At 31.5% G+C, this 24,342-nt stretch overlaps 1 protein-coding gene and 1 long non-coding RNA gene across 2 annotated transcripts; one reads left to right on the top strand and one right to left on the bottom strand.

Moving 5' to 3' along the window:
• The first annotated feature begins 972 nt into the window (after nt 1-972).
• Nucleotides 973-24,250, top strand: LOC117605822 (alpha-tocopherol transfer protein-like). Its single transcript, XM_034327558.2, has 5 exons — nt 973-1,142; nt 15,500-15,638; nt 15,725-15,884; nt 20,010-20,479; nt 20,551-24,250. The coding sequence occupies exons 1-5, from the start codon at nt 1,134-1,136 to the stop codon at nt 20,700-20,702; spliced, it is 930 nt and encodes a 309-aa protein (XP_034183449.1). The 5' UTR covers nt 973-1,133; the 3' UTR covers nt 20,703-24,250.
• LOC143305469 (uncharacterized) lies at nt 18,058-19,028 on the bottom strand. Its single transcript, XR_013062424.1, has 2 exons — nt 18,554-19,028; nt 18,058-18,198 (listed from the first exon to the last, which is right to left on the bottom strand). It is a non-coding gene; the product is annotated as an uncharacterized LOC143305469 (long non-coding RNA).
• Nucleotides 24,251-24,342: the final 92 nt, after the last annotated feature.

The following is a 24,342-nucleotide window of genomic DNA, read 5'->3' on the forward strand; positions in this document are numbered from 1 at the left end:
GTAGTATACAACATTGGATCAATGATTTGCCATGATGAAAAGGTACATACGTATAAAAAATATGGCAATTGATCACTGCTATAATATTAAAAATCAAATTTACTTAATCTATCACCACAGATCTTCTTATGAATCATCATAAGATAACAAGCCTTTGCGGACGATCGACGCGTAAGTGTGCCCAAATATAATTGTTATAGTAACTTATAATTCCGTACATATTGCGTTATATTCTTGATACAAAACATAGCTACATATAAGTATAAACAGTAAAGATTTATAATGTGTGCTGTGTCTAACTTGGGAGTGCTCTTCATCTTTAAAGAATTAATATAGCGGAATCGTGATAAAAATATGCATTGACCAGTGTACAATTCTAAGGAACTTATGAGTACTTTAATTAATCATCCGGTTATATCGTAGCCAAAAATTTGTCACTTGGTTTTCTTTCAAAACTGACAATGAGAGGTTATATATCGTTGTATGTTAACCTAGAATCCCCTATTTTCACATGTAAAATTCGAAATTATTCATTTAGATTCTATTTACAATATGCTTGCATTTCGTTATTACTGTTATTGTAGTAGGCGACACTGAATATTTTGACAAGCTACTAATACTTTTAGATGCAAGTATGAAATGTGTGGTATAAATTAACAATGATGAACTGGTCATGGAATGAAGTGAGTCTTTTTTGCAATAAATGACAAGATTGCCATAATTTATAGTTTATGAATGTCATGTATCTTTTTGTTCTTTCTTAGCTCTCTCCCTCAAATGGGCATGCAACCAGTTTCAAAAATTTTCAAGAAAAGAAGGTTGATTATAATCACTATAGTTGATCAGGAAAACTCATCCTGTGGAAAACTGTGACCATTGCACAGGTCATCCAAATATTGACTGTAGGTGTGCCCGAGTTTTCTTCGTTCCCTAAAGAGAGTGGGGCGCCTTACGATATAAAAGAGAACCGGTCCAAGAGGTAATCGTTCCCACTCCGTCGACTGTTCTCTATCTCTTCCATTCGCCACGCGAGTTTCTTGCATTTCTCTCTCGGTGACCGACTGAACCTCATCGCCTATCGCTCTTACCAATTGTCTGCTGTTCTTTCTTCAGGATCGACATCTCTGTCAACAATGACCAAGGTATGAGACCAATTTCAAATTTGCCGCAATATTTTGACAATCATATGATATCGTATAATGACGTCGGGTCATCAATGACCAACATTGCAAATTATAAATACTCGAATAATTAAAAAAAAAAGAAAATATTATTTTCAATAATATTATTACAGCAGTAAATTGAAAGCTTGTAATTTAAAATTAAAATAATTAAAAAATATATTATGTTGAATAACATCCTCATTATTACTTGAATAAGTTTGAATAAGTGAAAAAAGAAAATAGACGAATACTTTAATGGCAAATTGAAAGTTTGTAATTTAAAATTTCAAAATTAACTATTCTTATTTTAAGTAAATATGTGTCATAACAAATATCCATTTTAACTGCATTCTAATTTTCTACCTTTTTGATGAATTAGGCGAATTTGAATAAATAATAAAATCTTAAGATTTTGTAGTTATCATGAGAACATTTCGCAGACTTGAAATATTGTAGAATTAATTGCGATCGAGGTAAAATGTAATCGAGAAAGGTTTGCAGTGAAAGTGAAATTTCTGTATGGTTAACGAGTTTTTGATCGTTCTCTTGGATCAAGTATGTGGCGATTTCGACATGTTCGAGGAGACTGTTAAGGAATTTCGTACTTGGAGAAGATTTCAGTTTCTACAGTATTTGAATCAGATAAATTTCGGAAATCACCAGTAGCCACTATTACAAACATAATATACCCAAATAATTAAAAAAAGGGGGAATAATTTTGGAATGGCATTTAATATTTTGCTAATAATGTAAAGCGTCAAACTGAAGGTTTAGATATAAAAATTAAATAATCATATTTGTAGTAAATGATATGTCAATTAATTCGTTACATTAAACACAATTTTTAAATGTCAACCGTTGAGCAGCGCAAGCCTGGGTTGATCATAATCCAACCTTACAAAATATACGTATACAAGAATATTAACCTAAAGTTAAATATGTAATTCTTAAATGAAAGAGTTTAATATATTGAAAGAATAATTTTTTAAAGGAGTAGTATAAAATTTAAAGAATGAAAATGATATGAAATACGAAATTACATTAAAATTGTGGCTTTCTCTGTAATCTGCCATCTGAGGATTAAAATATATTGAAAATTATGTATATAAAATTTTAAACATTGTCATCAATGTACACCTCCTGTTTTATAATGATAACTAGATTTAATTTTGTCAGTTTTTTTAGAATTACTCTATGTATGCAGTTTCATCTAGGATTACTGCAAATATGTCCAAAAAATTGTTTTGACATAGAGCAGAATTACCCAATATTTTTCCAAGTTAATCCTAAAATTGTTTTAGTGGAATTAAACCGGTGCCAATACATTAATTTAAACTCTCCATTTTGTTACAATTGTTTCAAATAATTTTTATATATTCTAACATGAAGATTTGTGTCATTATTATGCACTGCCAGCATATAAAATAAATAGTTAAATCTGCAATTTTTCAGAAAATAATTAATATTTCAATTTTTATTACTATAAATAGCAGAAGTAACTGAAATCGAAACTGTTCTTTTATCAATAATAATTTAAATTTTGCAAAAAAATCAGAATTACTTAAAATTAAAAAGTACTTCCTCTTTTAACTTTGAGGTAATTGAGATTTACAATTACATGTATTGTGTTTTATACAAAAGAAATTTCACTTTCCCTTTTTGAAGAAATTAAAGGCAGCTGTAATTGGATATTATTCAATATTCGTAAATGAAACATGGTACTTTTTATGTAAAGAATTAAAGTTAGAAACAATTACAATTAAAAGTAACTATTTTTGCAGAACTATCGCAAAAATTTATGTTTTTCAACCACTTTCTATTAAAGTAAACATAATTTCTTTACGAAAGTCATTTGAACCAATTTTCTGGCAGTCCCAAATCACCGCTTTCAAGTGTCGTTTTCTACTATAGCGAAAGTTCTTCATTTTAAGCTAACATTTCGAAATTTCCTTCGAACATTCTAATTGACATGTCGTTCTGATCAACAATAATAAATACAGCATCACGATGTTCTGTTAGGAACAATTTAACCCTTGTTATAAGTTAAAAGAATATACTATTTATTCTTTTTTACAAACGTGAAAAAGGAATAGTAAACGTGCTTGCAGTTTTATTCAAAAAGAAAGAAAGAAAAAACACTCATCTAAATGAAAGTTATGATGATACGTCTATAGTCACATTACGTTTTAATACGGTTTATACATCTTTTTTATTTCCCTCTCTTTTCCATTCTTTCTTCTACGTTCGCTATAAAGGGAGAGAATAATTTAGTGCTAATTGGGCATCCCTGTTTTACACTCCTCGCCGTCAAAAAACTCTCTCCATACCTTCCTCCCACCCTCACCTTAAAACATGTACAAGAATATGAATTTAATATATTAGAAAAATAATTTTTAAAGAAATAATGTAAAATTTAGAAAATGAAAATAATATAAAATATAGAATTAAATTAAAAATGGGGTTCCCTCCATGGTTCGCCCCGTCCGAGGATTATTACGTTATCTGCTATAAGATTTACTAGTAATTACACTTCGCAAAACAATTAAGGGATCGCCTCTACAAACCCGAAAATTAGGGCGAGATTCACATGGTTTATAACTCCGACAAAAATGGTTGAATCGATATGATAAATCGATTCGCTGTGAAATCTCTATTTTTTAACCGACTTCGAAAAGGAGGAAGTTACTCAATTCGATCAGTATGTATTTTTTTTTTTTTTTTTTTTTGTGTTCACCGATTACTCCGAGATAGATGGACCAATCAGAACGAAACCTTTTGCATCTTGTAGGGTATGTCTTCCGATTGGTCCCATTGAACAAAAATTTTGCATTTTTTCATTGTTATTGCAAAATACAGGAAGTTTTTAATGTCAAGATTGGACGATTTCAATGACCTTTTAATATGTTGTCATGGACATGATTCTGAACAACTCTTTCATTATGCATAATTAACGGAAAGTTTTAGTTTCCGAGATATTCGTGACAAACTATTGTTACTACTACATTGAATTCTACGTATGCCTAAGTGTCTCTACCAATGCCTGAATCAGCTTGCAGTCGCCGATTCTCTACTGTTTCTTATATACATGTGTACTCTGCAAGGCATGTACCGATTGCGATGAAATCTAATAGGAGATATTTCCGCAATATCTCACTTGCAAAAATTTATGCAATTTGTTATTGTTAATAACTATTGTTATAACTTGTATGGAACTTATTATCGTTAAAAACTATAGTTATTGCAATTAACCAATAAGAACGGTAAACCACCTTACGGCATCCTATAAATACTGCTCGTTCCACTAAAAAGTGTGAAATAAAATAATTTTTAACAAAAAATACAACCGACTTCGAAATGCACTAAAAAGTATGAAATAATTTCTACTTCATTTATACAAATACCCAACAGCTATTAATAAAACCTATTTACTCGTTAAATAGTATACCAAATACATTTCAACCTTTTCGGAGGCGGCGCAAAATTAAAAATACCCGAATATACGATGCTGCCAATAATGATTTGATAGGTTGCCGACGCCTGAATTAGAATCTTCCTAGTAGAAGAAAAGTTTTTAATTTTGCGCCGCCTCCGAAAAGGCTGAAATGTATTTAGTATGCTATTTAACGAGTAAATAGGTTTTATTAATAGCTGTTGGGTATTTGTATAAATGAAGTAGAAATTATTTCATACTTTTTAGTGTATTTCAAAGTCGGTTGTATTTTTTGTTAAAAATTATTTTATTAGACATTCTTTTAAGATTCTAGATATGTTGCTTTTTAGGAAAGTTATAGTGATATAAATAGCACTTAGAAAATTTTAACAAATTTTATTGAACTTTGTAATGTTGCATGGAGTAAACAAAATTCTTTTAACAAATTATATTTGTATCAGTCGAAAGCGGTTACCTTTCTCTGTAAAATCAGTATCTGTTAATTGTTGTACGATTTTCGTCATTAATGCCTAGAATAAATTAAGAAAGAGAAAAATGGGCAAATTTTAAGTAAAATTACAATTATGCTGATATCATAAAACAGAAAAATGAAAGCTTAAATTTAACAGTTAAATATTTATAACAAGACCATACGTCCCGCAATTTTACACATTTTTAAACAATCTTTGTTATAATGTATCTTACTATCCGTGTCTGTTCCCACTGTACTAGTCACTGTGTTGAGATTATTAGCACTAGAATTATCGAAAATTAGCATACATTATGTATACACCTACTATGATTGAAGTGTTTGAAATAACTGTGCCTAAAGGCTTAAAAAAACGATCTCCAAGAAAAAGATGTACCTACACTCGTGATCAAATCAGGCTTCCCCAGGAAAAATGGCGATGTTCCGGGTTCTCGCCCTTCCCTATAGGCATACCTGGGAAAAATGATAATGTAGAGAAGGAGCCTCACACGTAAACATTTACGTGAGAAAATTTCTTAACTATATACTAAATTTTATAATATTTAATTTTGTTTCTAAATTACTTTTAATAGTAATATCGTGAAAATTAAGATTTTCAGAATTCCTGCTTTTCCTATATCGTCATTCTCCCTAGAGAACATACATTCAAATATATCCTGCATTTCTTTTTTCTATACTTTCTTATATAAGATATTATAAAATTGGTGGTCTTTACTTTTACGAAAGGAAGACGATTCATCGTGCAAAAATAAATTTCAGTTGTAGGGTAAAGTTGTCTCATGGAAAGTTTCATTTTCGAGAAAACGGATGTTAAAAATTCCTCAAGTAAGGAAGAACGGAGTCAATAATTGTAATATTTTATCCAGTGCTGCTATTTATAAATGGATTTTTGAATCGCTTTTGATGTTCATAACAAGAATTAATTGTAAATATTGAGTGTGTAGTTAGTGGAATTTTTGGGCATCCGTAAATTTAATAATTAACCACTTGTTTCAAATATGACAAAGGTAGTTCGCATTTTTATTCAAGTTTAATTCTAATTTTATTTTGCACCGTCAGAGTTTGTTAAAAGTAAAATGTGACTAATATTTCAATCTTCTTTGTCAGTTTTAACTGTAATAGTGAGCATATAAGTCTAACAAGCTTAATTGAAACAAAGTGTTAAAACAAAGGATTAATTAACAATCAGTGAGTTTCACTATAGTGTGTTTGTGAACAATGTCATATTTTACTTACTATAATACACAGGTATTATAATTTTAATTTTATAAAGAAATATAGTTTTAAAGAATAAAAAAATATTTCTCTACTCTAAGAATTTATTTAAAAAGAATTGTGCAATACTGAAAATTGTTCACAGTATGTAAAAAAAAAGTTGTACAACTATAAATGTTTAAAAATTATAAAACTTTATCATTGGCGTAACTCACATCTTTATCTGAGCGAGACAGGTCACTTAAAAGTTTTAAAATTTTAGAATTTTCGAAACCAGGAATTTTGTAATTCTGAAATTTTTAAGATTAAGAATTCTGATAATCTTTAAATTTTTAATTTTTAGTCCCAAAATTTTTTAGTTTTTGGAAATTTGTATTTGTGAAATTTTGAAATGTAGGAAATCTGAAAGTATACAATTTTTGAATTGTGAACTTTGGAAATTTTAGAATTTTGGAATCTTAAAATTTTAAAATTGTAAAGGATCACATTTTTGGGAAAGAGCCAGTTCACGTTTTTAGAGAGAAGTGAGAGAGTGGCCCACCCTGACTTCTACCTATTTACTTCGATAGACTTCATAGCATATTATTTTATGCAGCAGATTTGCAACATAATGTAATAAAGAGTTAAATTTCTGAGATTGCTTGATTTAACTACTAAATAGCCAAACAATCTCTTTCGCTTTTTTGGGGGTCAAACTGCAAACATTTTACAAATGGAAAAACGCATAACGTACACAAACAAAATGAGTATCAAACAACCAATAGCATTGTATACCTACTTTGAAAAACTATAAGGTATGCATAAGAAACTAAAAAACTAAACAGCCTCTACTTGTGAATGTCAAGGGTGTTCTATTCGGTAGCGCAATCAGGTACCCCTTATTAACAAATTAAAAACCTTTTTTTCAATAAATATCAAAATGTTTTCAAAAATTTCAGAAAATATTGCAGAACATATTTTCACGATACTGATGTATTATATGCAAAAAAAAATTGTTTAACTCTCCATCGGGCAACTGTGGTTGCGCCACTGGTTCCATCACATTAAAACGTAAAATGACATATGGATAAAATGAGACCAATACCGACTTAATTGCAAAACTTTGATGCATCCACCATATTCCCCTAATGTTACACCATTGCCCTGTCATTTGTCCCATTCATTGAACAATCTCTTTCGAGGATGACAGTTTTAAACCTTGACGATAGGAAAATCCATCGTCCGTGTAGATGAATTTTCTGCTTTCGAAGGACTTCTATCACAACGGCATTCGTGACCTTCCATCATGTTGACAGAAGGTTTTTGATGACGACGCGACGCGACGCTGGCTATTTTTTATGCTACGCGTGTCATTTTCTTCAATGTCCACCATTGTAAAATGTCCAGTCTAATTTCAATAGAACTTTCCTCGTTACCTAATAATTATTATGAATATAAATCTTCGAATATGTTTAATCTTCTGAGAAAGCACTAAACGTATTCTGAAGTTTTATAAGTAATTGTTTTGCCTTTTTATGAAAGGTTAAAATAACTCACGACTATGGTACACAGAAATTGTAGAAAAAAAAGAAAAACAAATATACTAAAAGTCAAAAAAAATTTCAGAAAGTGTGTTTTTAAAATGAACAATTACCTATTTAAAAATATCTCAAATAGATTATTTTGATTCTTTGATAGTGCTGATATTAAGAATTACTTTTCTAATCTAATATTTCAGTTTTCTATTTTAAGATACGACTGTAATTTTTCTTTCTTCATTTTTTTAATTATGGATTTCGATTAAATTTGTACCGAGTCATTCGTGTACCACCATAACAATCAACGTATAAACATTACATTAACGGTATGGAACAGCAAAATAAATAGTTAAGTAAAAAAAATATATAATTTTAAACGTAAATATTTTTATTGCAACAATGAACTCGTTAATAATGAATTCAATTCATTTTTCTCTTTTTGCAATATCACATCATATGTACGTTTCTTAAGGTTTCAGTTTATTATAACTAAGAATAAATAATTTTATTTTTTCTTGTTATAAGTACAATCATTATATCTGATTTTTACCCATCAAAAACATTCTATTTCATATTATACATACCTTGTTTATCATTCCTTGAATCTATTCTACCATTCACGTAACAGTAGAATAAATATAATCAGTGATTTCAGTACTATTTAGTAGATTCTCTACTTTTTATTACATCACTTACCTCTTCTTTCGAAAAACAAGGTCTAAAATTACAATGAATGTAAATGTTCGTTCAACTACGAAGAAGAGGAAACAAGAAATAATTATTCGATTCTCTTTTTAGAAAAGATCATCAAAGGATTAAATACAATAGAGATATCATTTTCGAAAAGTAATCATGCTTATCTTCCTCGAACTTAATTTGCTTGAGTTATAGTTATTTTAATATTGAACAAAATGATTTTTAATTAATAATTGAAAGGTTCATTCATCCAATATGTTCAGCTTACAAATTTTTTTCTTTTAACAAGATCTTTTGCTAACTTTTCTGCTTAATTTTGGTATTTTAATTAATATTTGAAGGATTAGTTTATCCAATGGGCCTAATTTTTTTTTTTTTTTTTAACAAGTCCATCTTGTCAATTCAAACTTTTCAATAGAATTTATGCTAAATATTTTTATTACTGCATGTCTTAGTAGATTTTAATACAAGTAATTGTAGAAACAGCTTTCATGTCATAAGATTAAGAAGAAAGCAGTTTCGAATGATTGGTCGATCCATTAGATTCCACTGTATGTGACCGAGTATCTGATTGCTCTGTCACGTCCACGACTGGCCTTTCAATCGTGTTGCCCAATTTCAGGTTTTACCAAGGACGGTCTTTGGCAATCCGCTCGTTTTTATGGTGCGCCACTTGCATGCCTCTGTTTACGTTTGAAAAACGAGCACGAGTTTACTTTTTCCGTTACTATCTCTATTATCCACTGTGAAATTATTTGAGTTACGTAGTTTCATAAATAGTAGCTTGTTGTAGCTGAAATAATTTCATTCGGTTTATATTAAAAAAAAAAAATGCAAAATTAAAACAAAAGAGTTTCATATAATGGAAGAGTAATTTTTAAAGGAACAGTGTAAAATTTAGAAAATTAAAATTACATTAAAATTGTGGCTCTCATTATGGTCCGCCGTCCGAGGGTTAATATCCTAATTACACTCTAATTCAGTATTTTCTTTAACACGTGGACTGTAACGCGAAGTTACTGAAAATTTTATTAGATAGTTCTATTTTTAACACATTTTCTTTATTATTTTCAAGGTATTTCGTTATTTCTATTATTCATAATTTGTAGTATTTAGTGCAAATATTCCTAATTAGGTAAGTGAAGAAATTCCTAATAATATGTATGATAGATTTGTATGTAAATATAACTCATACAGGTATGAGTAATATGGCAATCAATATGTTAACTTTAGCGGAGTAAGAGCGTAGCACGGAAAAGTATTTCCTGTTTTTCGGATACAATTTTGAGAGAAACGCGTAATGATTATAATATTCATATTCAGAAAAAGTATATCTAACGTCATACATGGCGTTTTATAAGAATAATTGTAAAAAACTTTTTCTACCGAAATCTATTTTTTATAAGATTTTAAAAGCCAAATTGTAAAATTGCGCTTTGTACGGTGCTGAGTAATTGTACAAAGAAAGACATCTTAGGTAACAAAAAGTAAATGGAAAAATTACCTCTCCAGCGTTGCCTCTCCAGCTATTATTGCCTCTCAAAGACAAGAGCACACATGAGACACAAGGATTATTCAGAGCAACGGTGAACTGGGAGTTAAATGTTTACGGGGAGATTGCTGACATGACGGACTTTTTGATAGAATATAGGCCATAATTTTAATTAATTAAGTCCCCAATCCCTATAGGTCCACCGAGAAGTTGTCCGAATTCTCGAAACTCAATTCGCCCTGCTCCGGAGTTTCTCAGTTTTTCCGCATGACGTCCCGAAGATCATTTCAAAGTTAGGCTGTCACTCCCATTGACCCTTAAAAACATTAATGAAAGGTTTATATAGTTATTTTTATCAAACTTTAAACTGTAAATTGATATACCATACCATAAATACCATTCTGCAATATTTTGATATTATAAAATCGCATCAGACTTTCTACATGTCAAATTAGCCATTAGTACACCCTGACAGGAATTTCGTAGCTTTATAAATTTAGCACTTTCGCTTTATGTCTGGTGAATTTTATTGCAGACAAATTTCATAATTTGTAACTCTAACTGTTACTTCATGGCTATTACAAAAACTGCACTCTTTCTACTATAACTTATTTTGTCAGTAGTACAGGTGAAAGAAAGTTTAATAGAAACAGATAAAAGCAAAGTGGATACATTAGTCCTTTCTAAAGTTAATCTGTTTCCGATTATTGCTGGTTCCCATGCAGTGAGTTGTAAAAATATTCATAACCCCTACTTAATGACTGGTCATGTATGGTATTTGCTGCGTAAGAGACTGGAGATTTTTCTTATGAATAGCACTATTAACCATTGAACAGAGAAGCCTGGGTCAATCGTGCCTCCATACTTACAAAACAAATACAAAGATATTAATCTGAAGTTAAATATATAATTTTTAAACGAAAGAGTTTAAACGAAAATGAAATAAAAATTGAGGCTCTCTCTCTGTGGTTCACCGTCTAAGGGTTAAATATTTTAGATGCTTAGTACAATCATTTGGATCCTTTATTATGAATGTGAGGTTAGCACATTTTCATCTGGATCATAAAATTTTATATTAAAATTTTCATATCAAATCAAATTTTTTTTCAAAAATGGATTTGAAATGTTTCATTGGGTGTTTCTAAAATGTATTTGAACAACGACTAACATTTCAGCAGGATAACGATCCTAAACATATAAACCAAGTTGCAAAGCAACAGTTGTTATATGAGGCACTTAGAACGAAAGAGATACAAGCATTGGCATAATGAGGATTTTTTGGGGGTAGGCTCTTACAAATTTTAAAAATTTTAAATTGTGGAATTTTAGAATGATGAGGGAAGCCAGTCCATATTTTTGGAAGGACCAGGTTTATTCTGCCCTCTACCTCGTTACGCCAATGGATGCAAGTGACATTCCTACAAATTTTTGAATTAAGAACAGAAATAGTTTGTTGAATCGTTAAACATAATGTTAGAAATAAACAAAGTAAAAAATGAAGATGTCAATTGCAACTCTTTAATTTTTAAGTGCCTCATATAGCACCCTATATTTATTTATAACACTTTCTTAAAATTCTGATGTTAATTCGATGAAGCACATATGGATAAAAATGGAAACAAGAATGAAAGAAATATGAAACAAATAAAGAAAGAAACGTTAAAGTGAAAACTATTGATGATTTGAAATAATATAAATAAGAAATACATATACATACATATATGAAAATTAATTCAGAAGTTACAAGTAGACCTATAAAGTATTAACTATTAAGATATGCATAGGTATACGTATTATTGTATACCAATAATACGAGTACGAATTTTATAAAAGTTTATTAAATCAAAGTTTTTATCACACTAAAATGTTTTCTATGGAAGTTCAGTAGGTTTTTCCGATCTGAGTTTTTAATTTAAAAAAAAGGTTTACTTTTTCCTTTTTATCTCAATCTATATTAAAAGATGTTAACGAATCATTGGAGAGTAAACATTGAATGTTCAACACCTTTTAAAGTGGATTGGAATAAACAGGGAAAAGAGAGTATAAAACTGTTATTTTTTTATTGATTCTTACCTGCAAAATTTATATTGAATGATAATTTACAAAAAAATTAATCAGCATCTTATTTTTTACACAAAATGGGGAATATTATACACGTTCATCTCGAAACTGAGACGACATGAGTAATTATGCAACTCACTATGTAAGGATTACCTAATAATAAATTGCTGGAAAAAAGTGCTTGTTCATTAAGTAACACATAATCGAGTACTGTGAACTTTCGTTCACATGTGGATCGAAATGTGGAATTCGATGTGGAAATATTTTGTGAGTCATTGACTTACAGTGATGGTTCAGCAAACAGTAAAACAACCTATAGTTTCTAAAGTAAACCCAGTGGCGTAACTAGGATTTTTTTCCGGAATATGCCAGGTCCCTTAGTGATTTTGAGATTATGGAATTTTCAAGATCTAGACTTTCAAAATTTTAAAACTTTGAAATTCTAAAATTTTAGAAACCTGAAAATCCGAAACTCCGAAATTTTTGAATTTTGGTATTTTAAAATTTCAAAATGGTGAAAGGACCAATCCAAATTTTTAGGGAGGGGCTGGTCAACATTTTTGAGGAAGCCAGAACCACCTATCTATACACCAATGAACTATAGTGTTGTAACTTTGAAATAATATATCAAGTTTCTGTTTTAAATAGTAAACTTCTTTTTAAAAGAAATAAACAGGTAAATTGGACTGTTTCGCGAACAGTTTGTATATACGAATTCATTATCACGTTTTTTTATAGAGTTCTGATTACAAATTTTTAAATCTTTTTCTCCGTCACCCTTAGTTTAAAAAAAAAGCACGAGGCCATAATACTACCCTTTCCTTGACCTAAATAATAAGTATTGACAGTTAGTACGTGTTATAATAAAATAATTTTTAACAAAAAATACAACCGACTTCAAAATGCGCTAAAAAGTATGAAATAATTTCTATTTCACTTGTACCAATATTCTACAGCTATTGATAAAATTTATTTAATCTTTAAATAGTATACCTACTAAATACATTTCAACCTTTTTGGAGGCGGCGCAAAATTAAAAACTTTTCTTCTACTCGGAACATCGTAGTTCAGGGGTTGGCAACTTATAACACGCCGGTTATCGAATGACCCAATATTCAACGAGAATCAACATAACAGTTGTGAATTAACTACACTTACATCAAGCGCTGCCAACTTCTACTACAATCGTTACAATTACGAATGTTTTCAGACGTACCTATAACGTTCCCCATTTTTTCTTACGACTTATTAATTACCAAGTTCGTCATACCACAATCAAATTGTTATTGGCAGCATCGTATATTCGGGTATTTTTCATTTTGCACCGCCTTCGAAAAGGTTGAAATGTATTTAGTATACTATTTAGCGATTAAATAGATTTTATTAATAGCTGTGGAACATTGGTATAAATGAAATAGAAATTATTTCATACGTTTTAGCGCAGTTGTATTTTCTGTTGAAAATTATTTTATTTCACACTTTTTAGTGGAACAAACAGTATTTGTCGGATGCCGTAAGATGGTTTACGATTCTTATTGGATAATTACAATACATTTTTGCAAGTGAAATATCTCCTATTAGATGTGAAAGGTTTCATCGCGATCGGTACATTCCCAGCAGTCTAAACGCCGAAAGATATAAATGAAGCATTACGTTTTTTGCGGTAAAAGTCGTTAGGAATGAAAAAATTCAAAATATTTTTTTTAAAGGACCAATCGAGAGTTATACTCTACAAGATGCAAAAAGTTTCGTTCCTATTGGTCAATCCGTCTCGGAGTAAGCGGTGAACATACACTAAAAAAGAAAAAAAAATATATACTGATGGAATTGAGTAACCTCCTCCTTTTCGAAGTCGGTTAAAAAAGACGCGACACCATCAATTACTTCCCTTGAATGAGAAAAGGAAAAAGTAAAATACAGATTTCTCTCGGTCATCCGTAAACAGGTAGAGAAAGTTTAACATTGAGCAAACCGACTCTGGTCAGCATTAATTTCTCGCATAAGACCGATGCGTATCTCGATTATTTGCGCAACCCGTTAGACTGCATGTTACACAGTATACTTGTAACAACGTTGCAACAAATATCGTGCTTAGTAATCTCCATCAAAATTGAACGTTTATTTCATAGGCGATTTTACCTCTGTTACCTCTGCTATGATACATACGTATCATAGATCTTTTATATGTACAATTTACTGTATATTTACCATCAACAAACACGTCGAAACTTTATGCAAACAAAACTGGAACGCATCATGGCAAAGCTATAAATATAAGCGCACTCAATAAGTTAACTCTCGGATGACAGACCACGGAGAAACCTGTAATTTTAAATTAAATCCTGCTATTAGGTAATTATAGTTGCCTCACTGGTATGAGATGTTTTCTTACCAAAAGAATCGATGCTTAAAATTCACCCAGAAATTAATAATAAATTGCTGATGATTTAAATTACGATTTTTTTTACAATGATCCCCGTTTGTTATAAAAAGTTGAATTATCTCACAAATTACAATTGAATCTACTTTTAAAGCAACAGATTACAAAAAGGAGTTAGAGAGTTAGAGAGCTTCGGTATTTTATTTTTTCCTATTATCTATCAAATATTGAAATGTCTTTGAAGAGACAGGAAACAATGTATTTTTCAATTAATTGCGTAAGTGATTGTTTTGCGTGCAAAATTGCATCAAATAGTATAATTAACATACTTAAGATCGCGATTCAATGTCTGATTTGATCATATTTGACATACCCGTTGCAAGTCAACTTCCTTTCTAATCATAACTGATTGATCATTTCGCAAACATAATGCCATTACGAAAAGCAATCCTGTTAATAAAACTTTTCCTTTAGAATTACGATTGATAAAGTTATTAACAATCATTTTCTATAGTAAATTTCTCAATTTGTAAATAAATCTAAAACGCTGTGCAAACCTATGTTATTAGTATTTTATCTTTAATACAAAATTGTATAAAATATTGAAATGTGAAATTTTCACCTAAAAATATTAAAGTTTTAAACTTATAAATATTTAAAAGATTATTTTGCGTATTATACAAATACCTTAATGTATAAAAAAATTTTAACATTTTCATTTATTGTATTTACGAAAAAAACGCTTAAATAGTTCAGAATTTTTCAGTAAATTAATTTTGAATAATACATTGTACAAAAATTAAATGTGGGGAATTATTTCAAAACAAAGTAGTACCTGCTTTTGAAATATTAATTTATATTAAAACATTTTTATTTCAAGCATTTTTAACTTTTTCAATTTTTTATATTTTTTGGATTAATTTTTATCGGGTATCAAAATTAGTTACTCGGGAAGAAATAATTAACGAAAGAGTTACTGAATCATCAAAAGAAAAATGTCTTTTATAAACTTAATTTCAATTATACCACGCCACTTGATTATCATCAATTTTCAGATGTTGCTGATTCAACCGACAGAGGAGATGTCGAAGCAGATTCGTGTGGAGCTGAATGAGAATGTAGCTACACGCGATAAAGATGTTGAAATAATCAAGGAATGGCTATCCAAGCAACCACATTTGCCTGCTTTCGATGGTAATTACATTTTAATATTATTTCTTCATTACTTCTAAACGTTAGACTGCTTATGTTAATATTTACACTCTATTCCTTCGTTTCAGACGATTACAGGATAATGACATTCCTTCGTGGTTCGAAATTTTCCTTAGAGAAATGTAAGAGGAAGCTGGACATGTATTTCACCATGAGAGCAGCAATCCCTGAATTTTTTACTAATCGGGATATCACCAGACCAGAACTAAGAGAAATCACTAAAATAATGTAAGAGACCTCTTTGAGATTATCAGAAAATATTTCCAAGTCTAAGAAATTTTTACATTATCAATCATATAATCATTAACGATATTAACTCACATCATCATTAATATTAGAATTAGTGTTCAATATACACTTGATTTTAAATTAAAAACAAAATAAACAAATAAATAGATAAAGAATGAAACATAAACCAGCATATACAATAATACTTTGTTTTAACAAAATCGATAGTATGTTTCAATGAAAACATTTTAACTTTGTAATTTAAAATAAACAACCCGAAATCTATCATTTTGACCCCTTTGAAAGTTCTGGTGTTAATATTTTGAATATAAAATAGAAGCTTGCTAGTCACAACAAAAAATGACTAATTGTAGTTTGACACGATTTAAGAGCCAACAGGAATGACAGTAGCACCTCGAGCGTAGTAGAAGTGAAATATAGAAAAGTAATTTACATTCTTCGGATACAATTAAAACAGAAATGCATAATAATTATATAGACGTAGAGAGCGCTTCTTGGGAAAAATTGTAAAAAACGAAAATGTTCTTGTTCAAAAATGCATGTTTTATAAAATTTTAAAAGCCAAATCGCAAAACTGTCTTTGTACACCGCAGAATAATTCTACAAGAAATATTTTTCGTGGGATTATTCCCACAAAAACTGAACTATGGAACTTCGACGATCATTCTACAGGGTGTCCCAGAAAGAGTATAAGCCGATTAAGGGGGTGATAGTTGGGATGATTCTTAACAACATTTTCCTTTGCGAAAAAGTCCCGAACGAACAGCTTGGCACCCGGCTAGTATAGCAGGAGTCATTGGATAAATAAACAAATTGAACAGATTGAACATTTTTATTCGTTGCTTAAAATGAATACAGAACCTACAAAAAGAAATTCTAAGCAGTCTAAGCAACAAATAAAAATGATTGAAATGAAATGATTAATAAGCGTTTGAATTGGAGGGTAGGTTAATGATGAAAAGTTTGCGAAAAAATTGTTACGTTGAAAGCAGGTAACTGTCACTTGATCACTGTGTCGGTCCTAACCACTCGACGAGGAAACACGTGTGGCAGAACAGCTGATTTAAAAGTCGGGTTAATGAATTTGCCTAAATCGTTCAGGATATAGGCCAAGCTCGGTTTCATAGCCGTGTTTTCCCTTAATAATTCAAAAACGAACCTTTAAATAACATTTTCCTTTACGAAAATTCAGAATCACCCCCGCTATCAGCCTCTTAAACGGCTTACACTCTTTCTGGGACAGCCTGTAGAATGCCAGGTTCGTCACTACTTGAAATCCAAAAAATAACCAATATCTTTTTGCCAACTTCAGCTAGCCAAAAGAAATAAAACTTGCTACGCGACATCTCAACAATATTTAAAAAAGAACTTGTGACAAAATACTGTTTCTTCAGCTTAAAATCTTTGAACTACGAAATCGCTAAATTTGAACCTTTTTATGTTAACATAGCTGTTTGACTATTGCGCTATCGCTGTCTCTTCATCTCGTGTAAATTCAGCATAATCTATAACTATTTTATAATTTGCAATTATAGAGATTATATTATTGGTAAAAATGTAATTGTACCATATTAGAAATCTATACCATAATGAAATTCTTTCCTCTGAAATAATCATTTAAAGATAATACTGTAGGGCAGACCTGGCTAACTGGTGGCTCACGAGCCACATGTGACTGTTTTCCCAACATACCTATTTCGCTAAAGAAAATCCACTATAGGTTTGAAGGTGCTGCTCGTACTGTCTCCGAAAAGGTTAAAATGTATTTACTTCTACCTACACGATAATCGTTAATATACTTGTTTACAAATGTTTCAATAATATTTTTTAAATATTTTTATCTGTAATATACGTAAATACCATTTTGAAGTACTTTCTATTCTACAGTTTCTCTTGTCATGTATTTTGTCAGTTACAGTATTGTTTAATATTTTTCATTATCTTTAACAATTCTGGATAAATAGTTTGAAAAAACTGGAGAAGTTTGAAATAATGTATTTCCAAAAAAAAAGATTGTCTGAGCGGACTCGAACCTACGAAAAGAAACTTCCAGCGGTTTAGCAGTCAGACGCTTTACGGGGGGAACCTCATGTAAATGGTCTGTTTTTCAAGAATTTTTTTTGGAAAATGCAATGCGCAGATTCATTTAAAATTTGAAGTGTCATTTATTAACGTTATAATGTAAACAGAAATATTTTTTATAAATTTTAATTTTTAATAACGATGGTGCAATGGCGGGTTGAAAATGGCATCCTGTAAATTCGCCGTGCAGCGTACAATGCACAAAAATGATCTGGAACAAAAAAATCAAAATGGAATAGCTACTTTATGCAAAAACGCTCAGCATGACATTTTTCTTTTATTAAAATTTTCAAAATTGCGAAAATGGCAATGTTTTGAAAAAAAACCGGAGTTTCGGTTATGAAAAATTGTTAATAACAGTATTTTAAATAAAAAATAAAGAAATCGGAGCTCGTCATGCTAAGGCCAATTATTTATAGAATATATATGCCAAGTTTCATAAAGATCGAGTAATTGGTTTTTGAGCTACGTTGCACGGCATGCGAAGTTTTGCGTTTCAAGAAAAATGCGTTTAAAACTTGAGTAACAGAAAAATCGTGAAAAAATCGTAATTCATTTTAACTTGCCACGGTTTTTTGTTAATCTGCGATTCCAGGGCCATAGAACAGATCTTCCTCTTCCTCAAAAAGTTGTAATTCAGCCGTTTTTTCTTCTTCACTTTCTATCTCAGCACTGTTAAAGTCAAATTTTTTAGGAGCTTTCCGCCGTCTGGGACGATTCGGACGATAATTAGGATTATAATCTTGCACCTTTCGACTCATTTTCAATTTATTCGTATTTTAAAAGGCTCAATAAACGATCAATTTCCCTCAAGAGACGCTACTGAACTGACAATGAGCGAGGGCCCCTCGCCGAAGGGGCTTCTTTTGCAAAACCGTTATACACATTAATGTACACGTACAGACGCCATAAACGGCAATGCTTTGGTGGGGATAACAACTAGCGTACAATAGTATAGGTTTTAACACAGTCAGATTAAAAAGGGACCGAAAAACCGAGCGTCCGACGAGGGCTCGACTACCTGAGCCGCTCCGCCCAATACAACCGTTCACTTTATTTTGAAAATAACATACAAGGACATCTCTAATCACTTTCTAACTTTTTTATCGCATTCCCGAGGAAATTTCCTATCGATTTAAGTGAAAAAAAAAAAATGCTCAATTTCATTTTACATGAGGTTCCCCCCTTACCGCTGGGCCACCAACACCGTTGAAAATACTTTTAATCTTTTGAGATATAATGGACGTAACGTACTTTTATCAATTACGTTTATTTAGTTTAATTCCTATTCTATTCCGCTGCATGTAAAAACATTGAACAGTGTATATACCATGTATTTGATAAATAACAGACATCAATAATATACACTTATAAAAAAAATGTGATCGTAGGACCTCATCTCCTTCAATACAAAATCGCCATTTTTCAGCATTATTTGACGTTTTTGATTTTTCACGGCTTCAGTTTTCAATCTAAAAATCTGAAAAAATTCTGTAATATGTGCCTCACAAATAGAAATGTCTCTGATTCTTTTCAGAATTTTCGAATGTCATTAAATAGGAGAAATTGGCCAAAAACCTCGCAATTACATTTTTACCCGTAACTACCCTCCCAGATGAGATACAGGGTTAAAACTTGGCACAGACTGGTTTTTTTTTATCACCTATCGAATGGTTCATAGCAAGTCGAATTTGATTTGGGGGCACTTTTGACCATCTTATCCGGCTATACCCTTTGCCTATTTCCAGGAAAACGGGCTACACTTACGAATTTTTACTTCAGAAACTATTTTTCCAGTCGAGCTACATTTTTTTTCTTTTTTGTTTAATCAAGTTGAATTGGACTAATATAAAACAATTTTTCTGTCACAAGAAATTAATTGTTCAACATTGAAAATTATAAAGAAATTCCTTGGTAATGGGCTGGGGGTTGTTAAATTAAAAAGTAACAAAAATGTTCATATTCCTTGAAAAACCTATGAAACTTTATTCCCAATCTTTCATGTAATATTCATTCTTCCAGACAAATGCCTCCATTACCAGGTTTGACAAAAAATGGCCGTCGCGTGATCACGATGAGAGGTATAGACAAGGACTTTCCAACCCCGAGCGTAGCCGAAGTAATGAAGTTGGTTCTTATGATCGGTGATGTGCGTCTGAAAGAAGAAGTAGTTGGCGTCGCAGGCGACGTTTACATTTTGGACGCAAGCGTCGCGACACCAGCTCATTTCGCCAAATTCACGCCTGCTCTGGTAAAAAAGTTTCTCATTTGCGTTCAAGAGGCTTATCCGGTGAAACTGAAGGAGGTGCATGTGGTGAACGTCAGTCCAGTAGTTGACAGCATCGTTAATTTCGTGAAACCATTCCTCAAGGAGAAAATACGCAACAGAATCTTTATGCACAGCGATATAAAAACACTATACGAGTATATCCCTAGAGAAATATTACCGACTGAGTACGGTGGTGATGCTGGCCCCATTCAAGCTATTCATGGTTAGTTGACAATTCATCTCTCGTGTCATTCAATTAGTACAATTAATTAATTTAAAACTGTTTATTTTTAGAAATCTGGTTAAAGAAACTGGAAGAATATATACCGTGGTTCGCAGAACAGGAAAATATAAAAGCGAACGAAGCTCTTCGACCAGGAAAACCAAAGACTCATGATGATTTATTCGGTCTGGATGGATCGTTCCGGCAACTGATGATCGACTAAAGCCAGAAAAATCCACGAATTTGTGATATTTTCGAGCAATGTTTTATATCTCGGTGCTAAGGAGGAGTAAACGTAACTGAAAGAAGAGGACACATCAATCTGTAAATCTTTAGATGCTTCTACAGGATGATTCTCTCGCTACGCAAGACAAAAGCCGTGCCGCACAATGGAACCCCTGCTGTTCCGTTTCTTGTCTTCGTCTCAGCCATAAACACACACAGAGCACTCTTGGGTCCGGCGATATGGCCCCTGGATCTGTTTACCCGCAAAAACAGCAGGGTTCGATTGTGCGGCACGGCTTTTATCTTGCGTAGCAAAAGAATCACACTGTATGTACACTTCAGTGCGACATAGCCTTCTTCTAGGTCAGGCTTTGGAGACTTGCGGCTTGCGAACCGTATGCGACTATTTTCCCCACTTCTGAACGACTCCTACTATACGCGTTCGGAGTCTGGGAGGAGAGGGGAAACTCGGAGTCTATATACAGGGTGATTTTCTTGCAGCCGGACATAAAGGAACATTGGCGACAATGAAACCCTTGACCGCGCTATGAAGAGGACCGCATTGTCACGTGCCAGCGGGGACCTACCCGGGCTGAAATGACTCTGTGTGTGTACGTGTGTGTGTACGGACCTCTTCATGGTGCGGTCAAGGGGTTCATTGCCGCCAGTTCCATTGTATTCGGCTGCGAGAAGATCACCCCGTATAGGAGGCATGGTAAGAGAATGTGGAGTACTTAATAAGTAGGGAAACCTGCAGACTAGTAATGGTGGGGGTCGTATAACGACAGTGGTGAAAGTGTTGCTCGGGCCTGTAGCTCAAAGTAGGTAGAGTGAGACGAGTCTCTTACCACTTGTCTTCAATTTTGGAAGAGCCAATGCAGCTTAGCATGTTCGAGTTGAATGTAACAAACGCAGCTCGGCTGAAATAAAAATAATGATTGATGTTACAAAACTCAGGGACACGTGTTGTTCGACCCAATTTAATCATTAATCATCCGATGCTTCAGGCCGTTGAATATTATATACAATATTTTCACGTCTTTTTATGACTTCTTAAAAATTGCGGCCTCTCTGTTAGTCTCTACAGAAGTCTCCAGCCTCTCTGTCTATGTTAAGCTTGGGTGTACATGGTTAACCCCTTAAACATTATGGTTTATCACTGAAAGTACCGTCTATAGTAGCACGAATTTTTCACCTTTAACGTATATTACGTCACTGTAATTATTTGAGAAAAATTTTGACCCTAAATAGCACTGTTATTTCGTAAGAATTAAAAGGATTAAAAACAATATCGCATCTTCTTCAACTGAACTGTCTTATCTAATTGTGGATTCAAGACATTTGAGAAAAATTATGAAATCATGCAAATTAAACTATTTCTAAATGTGTATAAAATATGTTGGGCATTATAACTTCACTTGAAATGTAAACAACATATCAAAGTTCATATATTTAAAAATATTTTTAAAAAATGAAAAATGGTAGGTAGGATATTTTAACCTTAACTAAAGAGAATAGTATTATACAAATATACGTGTTACGCATAATATTATGTTTGAATAATACACAACTTTTTTAAACTGTACATAAGAAGAATGATAATATAATTATGAATATACACTACCGTCAAAAAGTTTGGAAACAAAGAAATTTAAATAAATAATTCAACTGCATTGTATAATTTAAAATATATACTTCACCTATATAGTAATATAGAAGAGAACAGTATTAGAATTAAGCAAAAGAATACAATGTAGAATCACTTATCTCGGCTACGCTGCGTCAACGATTTCCGCGATCTCTGTTTGCAAACTTCTTGGCGGTAGTGTATGAAAAGTAAAACGTAGAAGAATTGACTGTTTCATGTGAGTAACATGTAAGGATTTTGTCATGTTTCTCTTTAGATCTTAACTTTACTACAGATTAAAATTGGATCTCTCTCCATAGTCCGACGCTTGAGGGTTAATACCGCTTGTATTAGTAATATTAACTTCATGCAATATGTTACTTATGAATATAATGTGAAATAATAATTCCATGGCCGACACTGTACATTGAGATAGATGAGAATTTTAATAATAACATGCATTAATAATATGCACGATACATCCATCGTTTCCCCTTTGTGTTGACTGGCAAAGGCGTGTACATACAATATACAAAATAACCATTTAAGGGGTTAACACCTTATCTACCTCATTTCAAATGAAATGGGTGAACACTGTATTTAGTTGTATAACTAGATAGAAACTGAAGTTGAAGAAAATAATCCATATTATCAAGGTTTCACTTAAATTTTGTTATTTCAATTAAGTTATACATATGAATTAACAATCATATTTCATGAAATCTGTGACCTTTGTAACATTATACAGTATGTATCCCTTTTTGTATCCAAAAGAGGATCTATTGATGGGATTATATGTATACAGGAATTTCTTATCAATTTCAAAATTATAATTGATACATAGATACCAAAGGCACAGATACGTAATATTAACCATCAAAGGATTAATAGATTTCAGAAATATGTATTTATCTTTTATATAGCGTGAAGCATCATTATTTTTCACTTATGAATTTTTATCATGTTGAGGATTGATTGTTTGAATTGGTTTATGGATTATACGGGTGATTGTGAAAGAGTATGATTTACGATGAATATTTGTAATAATAATGTACGAAATTTAATTTCTCAAATCTTGTTAGTGAATTGGTTAAAATCTTGGGAATGAACACTTTATACGGTATTTTTTCAATTGTTCGTCATTTTATAAATAAAGCACTATTTTACTAAGACTATGGGTTTCAGTCGTCCTAGATGAATACATAGCGCAATCATAATTGACAGATAGGGAGTCAAAGATATGTTGGTTCATACTTTAGCAGCATCATGATAATATTAAGTCTAATTTTCGTAACTTTTGTTTACATCCGACAAAGTTCTCTGAAATTTCAGAAAATATTCTGGTATTTATTAAAAAAAATTTTCAGTTTACTCTTCTAACCCTCTCACTCTGTCCTACATATTGATATACCCTATTTTTTATACTCCTGTGTTCGCAATAATTGAAAGATTTAGAAATTTCATATATACCAGGAATAATAATGTTACGACTCAAATACTAAAAATTTTAACGAAATTTCAAAAAGTACATGAAATTGCGTAAAGGATGAAGTGAGTATCCTTTACTGTAACTACTTTTATTTTTATCATTTTTGAAAATATTTTGTTATGGGGGATTAGTAAAAAAAAGGGTTAAGGTAATACAGTTCAAGTCACAAGTCACAGTATGTAGTCTGTTCATACAGTAGATTTTCGTTGTATTAGCGCGGACGGGACTGTGGAGTGGACAAACTTCCAAGCTCTCATTTAAAAGGAAGAGAAGAGATAGAAATATATCAGTTTTATAGACTATTATGGTGGAAGGGCGACACTGGTATGCTTTAAAATCCATGTAATCGTCAAATTGCTCACGTGGCAATGTAACGATGGTATACTGTAATTTAGGACTTATTCTTCAGGAATTATTACAAAAACCATATTTTTAATTCTTACAATAAGTATCTGTTAAATAAGAAATAATTCTTCCAATAATCGATATTTGAAATTTCAAAGAGCTTTTTCTGTAAATATA

This window comes from Osmia lignaria, chromosome 2, assembly GCF_051020975.1.
Source record: "Osmia lignaria lignaria isolate PbOS001 chromosome 2, iyOsmLign1, whole genome shotgun sequence".
Classification (NCBI taxonomy): Eukaryota; Metazoa; Arthropoda; class Insecta; order Hymenoptera; family Megachilidae; genus Osmia; species Osmia lignaria.